This window comes from Oncorhynchus tshawytscha, linkage group LG05, assembly GCF_018296145.1.
Source record: "Oncorhynchus tshawytscha isolate Ot180627B linkage group LG05, Otsh_v2.0, whole genome shotgun sequence".
Lineage (NCBI taxonomy): Eukaryota > Metazoa > Chordata > Actinopteri > Salmoniformes > Salmonidae > Oncorhynchus > Oncorhynchus tshawytscha.
The window spans coordinates 25,920,028-25,932,131 of record NC_056433.1 but is presented as its reverse complement, the minus strand read 5'-3'; the positions used below and the strand labels follow the sequence as shown (position 1 = coordinate 25,932,131).

At 41.0% G+C, this 12,104-nt stretch overlaps 1 protein-coding gene across 1 annotated transcript; it reads right to left on the bottom strand.

Moving 5' to 3' along the window:
• Positions 1–1,021: 1,021 nt before the first annotated feature.
• On the bottom strand, positions 1,022–11,316 carry knl1 (kinetochore scaffold 1). Its single transcript, XM_024420472.2, has 25 exons — positions 11,178–11,316; positions 10,801–10,832; positions 10,506–10,542; positions 10,346–10,405; positions 10,184–10,266; positions 10,033–10,085; positions 9,688–9,744; positions 9,520–9,572; positions 5,619–9,260; positions 5,413–5,521; positions 5,209–5,276; positions 5,021–5,119; positions 4,755–4,870; positions 4,495–4,585; positions 4,262–4,378; positions 3,571–3,658; positions 3,349–3,414; positions 3,207–3,246; positions 2,943–3,047; positions 2,748–2,848; positions 2,530–2,592; positions 2,321–2,430; positions 2,106–2,227; positions 1,806–1,931; positions 1,022–1,687 (listed from the first exon to the last, which is right to left on the bottom strand). Exons 2-25 carry the CDS (start codon positions 10,830–10,832, stop codon positions 1,591–1,593), a joined length of 5,535 nt encoding a protein of 1,844 aa, XP_024276240.1. The 5' UTR covers positions 11,178–11,316; the 3' UTR covers positions 1,022–1,590.
• Between the last annotated feature and the right edge of the window lie 788 nt (positions 11,317–12,104).

Genomic DNA, 12,104 nt, shown 5'->3' with positions numbered 1-12,104 from the left:
CGTGCCCCTTTCAAAGCCCACACCAAAATCGGCTCAAAAACAAGTGAGGTAATAAAGCAATGTGTAGTAATTACTAGGATTCTGTTTTCTCATGCAAAAGAGATTGCTTTTGATAAAAATGCTATATCTGCCTTCCCAATGAAAACTAGTTAGAACATAATATTTATTTTATGGAAAGGATATGCATGTTTCTAGATGATGCACCATCCTGCCTTGTTGACAAAATGACTGAGCAGCGCAGATTACGGTTTGATTTGAGAAAGGCGTGCCTCCCTCCCTGCTTTTGGCCAATTACTTAACGGGTCTATGCCCGGTGCCGCACGGATCAGCATAATCAAATCGGCCCAATGTAAAAATCCTGTTGACTTTCCATACTATGAAATGATAAATAGTACCAGTCAAAAGTTTGGATACACCTATTCATTCAAGGGTTTTTCTTTATACTATTTTCTACATTGTACAATAAAAACAAAGACATCAAAACTATGAATTAACACATATGGAATCATGTAACCAAAAAAAGTGTTAACATTTTAGTCTTCAAAGTAGCCACCCTTTGCCTTGATGACAGGAGAGTGATGAGTGCTGCATCAGATGACCTGGCCTCCACAACCACCCGACCTCAACCCAATTCAGATGGTTTGGGATGAGTTGGACCGCAGAGTGAAGGAAAAGCAGCCAACAAGTGCTCAGCATATGTGGGAAGTCCTTCAAGACTATTGGAAAAGCATTCCAGGTGAAGCTGATTGAATGCCAGTGTGCAAAGCTGTCAAAGGGTGGCTACTTTGAATAATCTGAAATATATTTTGATTTGTTTAACACTTTGTTTTGGTTACTACATGATTCCATGTGTTATTTCATAGTTTTGATGTCTTCAATATTATTCTACAATGTAGAAAATAGTAAAAATAAAAACCCATGAAAGAGTAGATGTCAAAACTTTTGACTGGTACTGTATATATTTGTATGACGGCCAGATATGATCTGAAACCCCCATTTGTTCAGAGAGAGAACTGAAGAGCCAGATTAACAATTTTATGTTAAACCAGTGATTGTTATCATACAGAGAAAACATGGGTAAAAGTTGCAGTTACATTTTAATAATGATTCAGACAATTAACAAAGACTAAACGTTATTGTACTCCTCAAGCTTTTTTTCAGTTATTGTAATTCTTGCCATAGTTTTGCTAGAGGAAATACATCAAAGATGTTTGAAATGGCCAACTATGACTATTGATCCCTTATGAACAAAAATTATACAAATTATCAAAACTTATGGTAGAAAACATGTAAATTAAAAAAAAAAAGTGGCATTGAACATTTATAAATTGAATTGAAACATATACACATTTTCAATCACTACATCAGGGCTGCCCAACCCTCATCCTGGAGATCTACTGTCCTGTAGGTTCAGTCCAACCCTAATTTAGCACATCTGATTCAGCTAGTCAAGGTCTTGTTGAGCAGCTACTTAGTAGAATCAGGTGTGTTAAATTAGGGTTGGACTGAAAACCTACAGGACAGTAGATCCCCAGGAAGAGGGTTGGGCAGCCCTGCACTACATAGAACACCCATTGACTGGAACTGGTCTCAGCACAGCAGACTTTCATGGATCCTCTTGACAATCTTGGTCAAGTAGTTCTTGGCTGGTGTGACTGATGACACAATGTCTTCCACCTGGTCTTTTCTGTATATATATAAAAAAAAGTATTATAGTGTTAGTTGTTTAAAGGTGCAATGCTGCAACAATGTACCAGTAAAACTAGAAACAAAACGTGTGTGAGAAGACAAATATGAAGTCTTACGTTGCATTTCCAATGTGATTTTGGAAGTTTTGCACATGAAAGAGACCGAAGGGGTAGGCGGAGGTGACGGCTACTGTCATCTCAAACTTGCTAAACGACTTGAGACTGGAGAATAGGATTCGAACTCTGAAATAAAGAGGACAAAACAATAATGAGTTTTGCATTCAGAAAGCTGTTGAATGGAACTACATCTATAAAATTCCCTAGAAAGGACAGTCCCATTTAAGTCAACATTCTCTGGTGATCTGATGGGGGATCTGTCTAGTCTAGGAGTTGTATTTCTATGGTGTGTGATCTTACTGTGTGTCCACACAGCTGATGTCCAGGATGTCCAGCCTCAGAGCACCCCACTTCTTCATCAGGTGGATCTCTTCTCCCAGGAGGCGACAGCGGCTTACCACCAGACCCACATCATGCAGCAGCTGGAGAGCGAGAATCAGATATTATACAGCCAAAATGGAACCTCTGGACATGCAATGCAATACAAACCCCTTTTAACCAAGCCTCACACTTACCATGGGAATGTATCGACTGGTGGGGTACTTCTTGAACCAAGTGGTTTCACTGCCTATGTACTGGCATAGCAGATTGTGTACAAGCCGAGAGTAGCACTGTGACTTTTCATCTGTAAGAAAGAAAAGGTGAGTTTGCAAGGCAATAGTCCTGTGTGTGGCGAGAACCAAGAAAATATTCTACATTAGTGTCCGAGCTTAATTTCTCCCACCATCCATTTGGCGTTGAAATGTGATGTCCATGATGTTACGCTCAGTCTGTTCACAGACCTCTCCTAAATAAAAGAGCAAAGCATTAGAAAAACATTGAAATTTGTCTTAAAGCAACCCTTTGGAAAAAAAACTGCAGAGCAAAACCGCTATAAACATACTAGCACTTTTGGTGCAAGGAAAGTTATACCATGAAGGAATATATAGCACTACATCATACCGTTAGGTTTCTCAAACTGCACCTCCAACAGCAAGGACTCGTAGAGAAAGCTGTAGACTGTCTTCATGTCATCTTTCTGCACAAACTTCCATTCATTCACTCTGAAACCAAGAGGCCAAAAGTGTCATTCAAAGTTGAATGGAATAGTAGGTGTATAAGTAGGGATGAAAAATGTCCGGAAAATGAGACACGGACCTATCCAGCATGGCAATATGTTTCTCAAGTTCCAGAGTTTCCTTTCGGAGTCTGTCCACTTTGTCCACAGAGTTTATCTTCTGTAGTTTCAATTCACACATTTGCCTGTGGAGAAAAACAAATGGTTTCCATTTCTCAGCACATCCAGTGGAAGGCAGTAAAGTAATACAAATTAAAGTCTCAATAGAGACCGTAGCTCTGGCGACAACAAAGAAAAATCAAATTTATTTGCATTAAATTATGATTCAAGCCATGTAGACTTACCTTTCACTTTTAGCAATTGCTTTGTTGACCTTCTCCAACCCTGATAGAACGTAATTCAACATTAACATGTCAAATACCAAGCACACCATTGATTAATAATGAAACATTTCATTTAAAAAAAGATTGTGGCATCATACGTTACCTTGCTGCCTTGCTTTCAAGGTTGGCTCACAGTCCTCTACCCCTGTGCCCTCCACAGCTGCAAGTTCTGTGGCAGACAGAAGAAAGAATAAGCATGACAAAACCTCAAATTCAAAATCAATTACCACCACTAATACCTCAATTATCTTGTCCCTTGGTTCAAATTGAATTACAGTAGAGAATATGAAAGGCTCAAAAGGAGATGAACTCAAATCCAATATACCATCTTCCAAGTCATGTAGACATTCATCAAGGTCTTTCAGACACTGATCGGTCTTCTCAATATTTCCTCTCAAGTTATGTTGTGCCTCCTGCGAAGATGTAATGGGACATCAATGAAAAAGTAAAAAAAATGTTTTACCCCCAATTTTGTGGTATCCAATTGTTAGTAGTTACTATCTTGTCTCATCGCTACAACTCCCGTACGGGCTCGGGAGACGAAGGTCGAAAGTCATGCATCCTCCGATACACAACCCAACCAGGCCACACTGCTTCTTAACACAGTGCGCATCCAACCCGGAAGCCAGCCGCACCAATGTGTCGGAGGAAACACCGTGCACCTGGCGACCTTGGTTTGCGTGCACTGTGCCCGGCCCGCCACAGGAGTCGCTGGTGCGCGTTGAGACAAGGATATCCCTACCGTCCAAGCCCTCCCTAACCCGGATGATGCTAGGCCAATTGTGCGTCACCCACGGACCTCCCGGATCGCGACAGAGCCTGGGCGCGAACCCAGAGTCTCTGGTGGCACAACTGACTCTGCAGTGCAGCACCCTTAACCACTGCACCACCCGGGAGGCCAATGAAACAGTTTATTAGCCGAGTTTTACACACACACAAATGTGGAAAGCATAAGTATTTTTCAAAGGTTACGAGCAACAAAGCGAAGGGATTTTTGTTCTCATCAGGGGTCTTACCCGAGTTGTGCGCACAAGGTCAGAGTACAAAACTGCTTTCATTTCATGAGATCGCACTTTGCTTCTCTTTCTGAAAAATGTCCTCCTCTCTTTCAACTTTGAACCAACAAGCAGCAACTGGGGAAAATAAGCCACAACATCAAGAGGGGTGGCCCAAATGGATCAAACTGACTAGTAATAGCAAGAGGGAAATTAATAAATAACCAATGAAAATGAAAGACAAAGTTAAATACCTCTTCATCTGAAAAGCCCTTCACCGCCTCCCAAAGTGTTCCATTAACACTTTGCAGAAGACTGTCTTGGTCTTTCAGACGTGCTTTCAACCTGAAATCAGAAAGTACACCAAAGGGATGAACATACATGGCTTGTTATTTACTAAGCAGGTTACAGATTTGAGCAGTTTTTTTATTTTAATATTTTTTTTAAAAACTTCATCTTACGGTAAATAAAATGCTATGTAAAGCGTCACAATGACATGCATAATTAAACATACCCCTCCACCATTTCTGTGAGTATCTGGCAGTCTGTCTCATACACCCTCTGTTTGGGACGGTTGATATGTTTCTCGATTAACAAGTCCTCTGTTTTGCGATCGAGATCCGACACAATCTAAGGAGATGAAAATCTGTATTTAGCACCCATGTTTATTGTGAGCGTCAGTCAGTAAGTATTATTCCTTGTAATAATTCCTCAAAAGTTACTAGTATTTTTTTTGTGTGTGTCATAATTCAATTCTAAAGACAAAGGTTTAAGATTTACTCTCGCAGGCAGAATACTTTGTCGAGGTTTATGGATGACAAAGTCGATGCTGAAGAGTTTCAGGAACTCAGCCACTGTAATGCTGCCATCTTGGAGTTTCTGAAATTAAATGTGGAAGAGCAATGAAAACAAAGTATATCGGAAGTGGTAACAGGAATAGTCAATATAAAAGGGAGTTGTTGACATACCTTCCGTACATCAGATGTGTAGTCCCCGGTGTTGTCAAGCAGGGACTCGAATTGGCTTTGTCTGTAAGCTGCAAAATGGCATCAAGTTAGTATTGCCTACCTAACCAAGACGATGCACTTTAAAAGGGATCAAGACAGACAAGGCGATGATGAATGTTTGAATGAGACAGTCGAAATGAGCAGTAAAAGCGCCTCAAAACTCACTTGACGACTCAAATGTGCCCTCACATCGGAGGTTGGAGTTGCTGCTGGAGCCATCAGCTGCAGCTCCTGTACAGTTACTGTCCCACTGAACTACCTGTGTGTGGGGGATCTGTCAAGATAAAATGTGAAAAAATTAAAGTATTAACTCGTATTGAATACATTTAACAAAATAAATGTGAACTGATTAAATGAAAAACAATATTTACCATTTCTCTGATGTTTTCTGTTGATGGCTTATTCCTCTTTACCTCATCCATGGAGTCATCATGGCCCTCTTCTGGTAGGGGCCTCTTCTGACATTGGGTAACAGTTAGGACCGGCTCTTTAAAGACCTCATGCTCCACAACATCCTTGACCACCTTGCCTAAGAAAAGATTTCCTTTGTCGTCGACCCTCTGAGGTGACTTGGTGTCCATAGTTTCTGATAAGTCCTCTTCACTGCTAATGTCTGGAAGCACTTCATCATCAATGTTCTCCATCGAGGTGTTGCTCCTCAGTTCATGAGTGCCACCCAAGCTATTCTTCTTCAGACGTTTCCCAAAATCCGTCACGTTATTGGACTGGTTTGATTCAGAGGGTTTGGCTATTTGTGGGAGTTTGGGCAGGAAACCACCAAATGACAGTCGTGATGCAAGGCATTTACTTTTCAAGTTTAAAGGAGCAGTCATATTAGGTTTGTCATTGTGAATAATATGGTCTTCCAAGTTGACACTTGTTGGTCTCTCAGTCATTAATCCCATGGTTTTAGACCCATAGTCTACAGTTGAGAAGGATTCTGGCTCTACATTGTGTTGGTCAGAGGTCCTCATCAGGTGAGATAAAGGTGCAGTGCAGCTACCCATCACTTCAGTGGATTCATTTATCATGCGGCTCATATGATTAAGTTTCAACTGCAGATCTGCCAAACTCATTCGCCTGGTCTTTGCCTTCTTCAAAGGTATATTATCTTCTGTTGAGACTGAAGAGGCAATAGGAGAGCTTTCTGGATTGTTAGAAATAAAGGAGCAGTCTTCATCTTTCAGATCAGGATCATTTCGGTCTGCCAATCCCTTTAGGTCAAAGTGTTCTGTAAGGTTAGTGGGGATTTCTCTAGGGTGACCCTCCGGTAGACACAAGGAAATTGCGTTTGTGGTGGATGAAGGGCCCTTCACATTGGTAGGTGCATGTTGTTCAATTTGCGTTGTGACAGCCTTGGTCATCTCCATTTCATGATCCTCAGAAAACATTTCAGTTTCATCTCTGGCCATTTTCTTCTCCTCCAGGTTAGAGGGTACAGCTACAGGATTATTCCTGCAACGTGTTGCTTCTGCTACTCGTTTCACTTCCATATCATTTGCCTGACTAATTGACACATTCCCTAATGGTGGATTTGTTTCAGGGGAAAACATGTTAATAACTTTGGATTCAATTGCAACAGTCTGGCTCCTTGTCAGTTCCATTTCATCAGAGTCAGAAGATGTAGGTGCCTTTTTACTGCAGAGGCTTTCAACACCTAACTGAAACGTAATCTCACCATGTGCACTCTGCTCTGCCGGAGGAACCATCTGCAGGGTCTTACGCACACTGGATAAACGTTGCCTTCCCATGAAAGGGTCACGATTCCCCATCTTGATGTTTTCAGACTCAATTACAGCGGTCTGACTTCTCGTCATATCCATGTCATCTGAATCTGATGCCCAACGTTGATCAGGTTTGTGACCCACTTCCACGAAATGATTGCCCTTTGCTCCAGTGAAATTTGTCTTTGAGATTGTGGACATCCTAGCTAAGGTCTCACCCCCATGGGCAGAATGTGACACATTTGTTAATATCTGTGCAGTGAGAGCTTGAGTCATCTCCATACAATTGTTGTCCTCCCCAATAAGAGTTTTATTTGAATCCAAAAAGCTGACAAATCTTCCTCTACCACCTTGGAGTGAAGGAGTTACACCACCAAAACCTCTGGTGTCAATAACCCCAGTTTGGCTCCTTGTGATTTCCATGTCATCTGTACTAAGCTCTGCTCTAATCAGGCTCTTCTCAAATGTTTCCTTTTGGTGTTTTGATATGGGGAACAATCTTCCAGTGGTCTCATCTGTCACGTTCAGACCATTTCTGTGATCTATAGACACAGTGAGAGATTTGGTCATGTCCATACCACAGTCATCCTCTGACATATGATTGGGTCTGTTGGAAGCTGACATGAAGGATATACTTTTCCTTGTGTTTTGCATGCGATTGACTACATTGAGGCTTTTGGTGTCGATGGCAACAGTTTGACTTCTAGTTATTTCCATGTCATCAGGATCCGATATGGCTACAGAAAAACCTTTAACCTGATCCAGCGCCCTCTTCACACTGTTAGCATCGTCTGAGAAATTGCCATATTCCATAGATGGTGGCACATAGGATAGACCCAGGTCAAACTTGGTCTTCGGTTTACTAAGAGAAGGCTTTTCCATCACACAATATTTGGAATCAATTACAGCAGTTAGGCTTTTTGTGATTTCCATGTCATCAGGATCAGAGGATGCAGGCTCCAATACTTTATTACTTCTCTGTCCTGAAGTCATCTCCACGTTAGTACTCAGATCAGAGTGAAAGGACATCTCTGTTGTGGTGAACAAGCTCTGTAGTGGCTTATTAATTGCTATATGGCTGTTTGACACAATATTTCCAGTGAGGGCCTCAGTCAGATCCATACCATTGCCATCTTCTGAAAAAAACACACCTCTGTGAGAGGCTGGCATAAAAGACAAACTTTTCCTTGTATTCCCTAGTAAGGGAATTTCCGTTAGGGCTACACTTTTGGAATCAATGGCAACTGTTTGACATCTTGTCATCTCCATGTCATCTGAGTATGGATAAGAGGTCTGTTGAGTTTGCTGAACGGAGGAGATTCTGTTTTCTGGGGGAAACATCCAGGGTGATGATTCACCTTTCTTGGTCGGAGCACACACATTCTCCTGGAGAGGTACATTGAGAGCTGAAGTTATTTCCATGCCATGGTCATCACCTGAGAAGATCTGGGATTTATTGGGATCTGATGTGAAGACCACACTTTTCCTTTCAATTTTCTGAGAGGGATTTGGCCCAAACATCCAAATGGCTTTGGAGTCAATGGCAACAGTTTGGCTCCTGGTCAACTCCATTTCATCTGGATCAGTAGAGACAGTTACCTGGCTGAAAGTGCTTCCCCTAAGCCGTTGCTCTTCAGAGCTTACAGTTTGCACACACTGAAAAACTCCTTTGCCATCTATCAAAGTGGTATGGCTTTTTGTCAGATCCATATGATCTTGTTCAGTTTGCATCGTAGATGTATTCATGAACTGAGGCCCTTGCCTTTGAGGGATAATTGAGCCCACTGTACAGTCTCCCCCTGTTGCTGACAAAGCTGGGAGCTGATTCTCTTTATCAACTCCTGACCTGCGGGCATTGAGCGCAGCAAGGAAACGTCTGTTGTTCGTTTTTTCTGGAGGGGATGCAGCTCTGTGGAATGCCACAGTAGTTGAGGATTTGGGAGCTATTGGATTACACATGGGGCCACTTGACTTCGTTATACTGGCAAGGAAATGTTCAAACTCTGGATCTATACCTCTGGCTAAGGAGGAAGGGTTTTTAAAGGGGGCATAATTCTCTGTTGAGTCCTGAAAACACCCAGTTTTACCTTTCTCCATTGAAAAAGTAAAATCCATGTTTCCACAGGTAGGTGTAGTCACATTGATTTCATTTGGCAGAACAACTGATGATTCTGAATCATTGGCGATGAGTATTGTGTGACTGTGAGTCATATCCATAAATGCTGTGTCCTCTCCTGTGAACATCATTGTTTTCTCCCCATAATCATCCTGGTTGAACATTACATTTTCCTATTAGGAGAAACAATTACTTTAGCGTCTCATGAATAGCTAAGTACACAGCAACAACAATTAACACAGGTAAGAAGCGCACTGGCATGGTCAATGAAAGAATTGTCAATGTACCTTGGTTTTTGGCAATAGTTAAAATACTATTCGTATTATATTTTATTGTTATGAATTTCTATGTACCTATATAAACATGGGAAGAATGTAGCTCCGCCAATTGAAAGTCTAATTTAAAGAGTCACATTTCTCAGTGATAGCTTACCTTTTTTCTTTGTTGTGAAACATGGAGGGGAGCATTCAACAAGGTTTCCATGCCTACATTTACAAATGAAGGTGCATAACAGTTAAAGGCATCTTGGTGGTCACTGAGTGATTTATACAGTACCTACTGAGAATGCAAAAAATCTACTTAACTAGATTTTAGGCATACCTGTGATTGGTTGAGAACCATCAATGGAACCCGTATGAATGCTTATGTTTTCTGCCGCTGTTAAATCAAATTGCATTTCAGTTGTAAATACGTTACATGAAAAAACATGAATTTTTTTGAAAGGTTGGATAAATTGAAAGTAAAACAAACCCAACTGCCCGAGTTAAGTCACATTTTCACTGTTTAGCAATTGCAAAACCAGTCACGTAAAACAATTCAGCCAATGTGAAACAAACATTTGCATGAGCCTCCTCACTTAAATACACAGTATTGTGAAGCATCATATGCTGCTCTACATTGGGAAGAAAACAAGAAATGTCTCAAGCATACAGTAGGCTTACTTACTAGTTGTGAGGTTTTTTAGAGGACTCCGGACAGGGGAGCCATTCTTCACATCTCTGATAATGAAAAGGTAATAACATTGTTTTATAAGAGTTTCTTATTTTCGTGGCATTTTAGTTTAAATTCCAAATGTTGCACAGCGAAAACGTTTTACTTTGAAAACAGTAGAACATCATTGGAAGTGGCAAAACTGACTCTTCTGGAGATCCTCCTCTCTACTGGCTTGACCACCTCCACCTTGTGAAGACAATAATGCATTGAGTAAAAGGACAGAGACATTCACAATTTCCCCAACTGCTATCTATTTAGTCTTTACCCGACTCTCCTCTAGCTCTGGGCCTGTGAATTTGATAGATGTCCGTGGAACTTTCAGGATCTAATTAGATGTGGATACAATATTAATTCAGAGACGTGCTGTTAAAATGGTTGACAAAACATTCTCAAACTAAATAGTTATGAGCAAATGTTGTACTAACCGAAGAAATACGCCGTTTGGAGGATCCAACATGATCACTGTTGCAATTTAGAAAACAAACCCAAGCAGTTAACGTACCTAGTAATATTAACGCTATACTTGAAATACACGAGACACGTAACAATAATTACATTTGTCCTATTTCACACATGTAAAAGTGTGTATTATTAAACGTGTGAATTAGAATATAATTTTTACATTTTGCATATCCCACCCCCCTGAGACCCCTTCGGAGAGTGAGGTCATGGCCAGGGATAGGGAACTACAATTGGGCTATCAACAAACATATCACTCACTCTGTCCTTGATGCAGCATCAGGCGGCTCCATCTTCGCCGACAGTTATGAAATAAATACATTGACATAAACACGTTAACTGGCTAGCTAACAATCGTCGTTCACATTGATAACTGAGTGCTCGATGTGTGAAAGAAAAAGACACAAATCTACTTAACTAGCCACGTTTGCTAATACACTGAATGACAATTATTAAAATACTTAGCTAGCGAACTAGCTGGTTAGCTAGCTAACGTTAGCAAGAAGCGTTAACGTTAGATGTGTCACAAGTCAAGCGCTAATGCTAGCTAGTTAACTTAGCCATCTAGTCTACTTAAACATTAATGTTAAAACATTGCAAAGATAATACGTTGTTAATTTGCCACAAAACTACTGTACCGTGTAGCTACTAGTTGTTCAAGTACAATTTTAAGATGCCAGCTATTAAGCGTCAAAGCTGTTGTTGGTTTTGAATTTAACCGCCCTCTCTTGAGCATGCGCAGTCTTCTTATTTAGTCTTCTTACCTTCTTATTTACGCTATCTGGGTTGTGTGGAAATAAACGTTATACTGCCACCCCTGGACGTCAATAAATATTCCGCCACTTTTACATCGAACGCTGGAAATAAGTATAAACGTGTAAACACCCTGGACTCCACTTTTATTTTTTCATTTTTTATTTATTTTAGCCCTACTTACTACAAAACAACTCATATCGGCAGGGCCAGGACCTGTTTTTTATTCCGTTATTCCATTGATACTGTTCCCAGTTTATGTGTAAAAGAAACACAAAGGCAACAATAAAAATGTTGATAATAAAGGGTATTCTGTTCATTTGTTTAATCCAAAAAATCTAGTTGGAAGGGATCAAATCTGAACAACTGACAGGCAGAATCCAGGTGGTGAAGGTCGGCAACTACACCTATGCCATGCTAATTCTCAACACCGCTGAAGAAATTCGGCATGGGACCTCGGATCCTCAAGAAGTTCTACAGCTGCACAGTCGAGAGCATCTTGACCGGCTGCATCACTGCCTGGTACAACAATGATGAGACAGTCTATAGGGAGGAGAACAGAGACCTGGCAGTGTGGTGCCAGAACAACAACCTCTTCCTCAACGTCAATAAGACTAAGGAGCTGATCGTGGACTACAGGGAACGGAAGGCCAAGCACCCTCACATTCACATTGATGGGGCTGTAGTGAAGCGGTTCAAGAGCTTCAAGTTCCTCTGTGTCCACATCACTAAGAATCTATCATGGTCAAAACACAACAACACAGTGGTGAAGAGGGCACGACAATGGCTCGTCCCCCTCAGGAAGCTGAAAA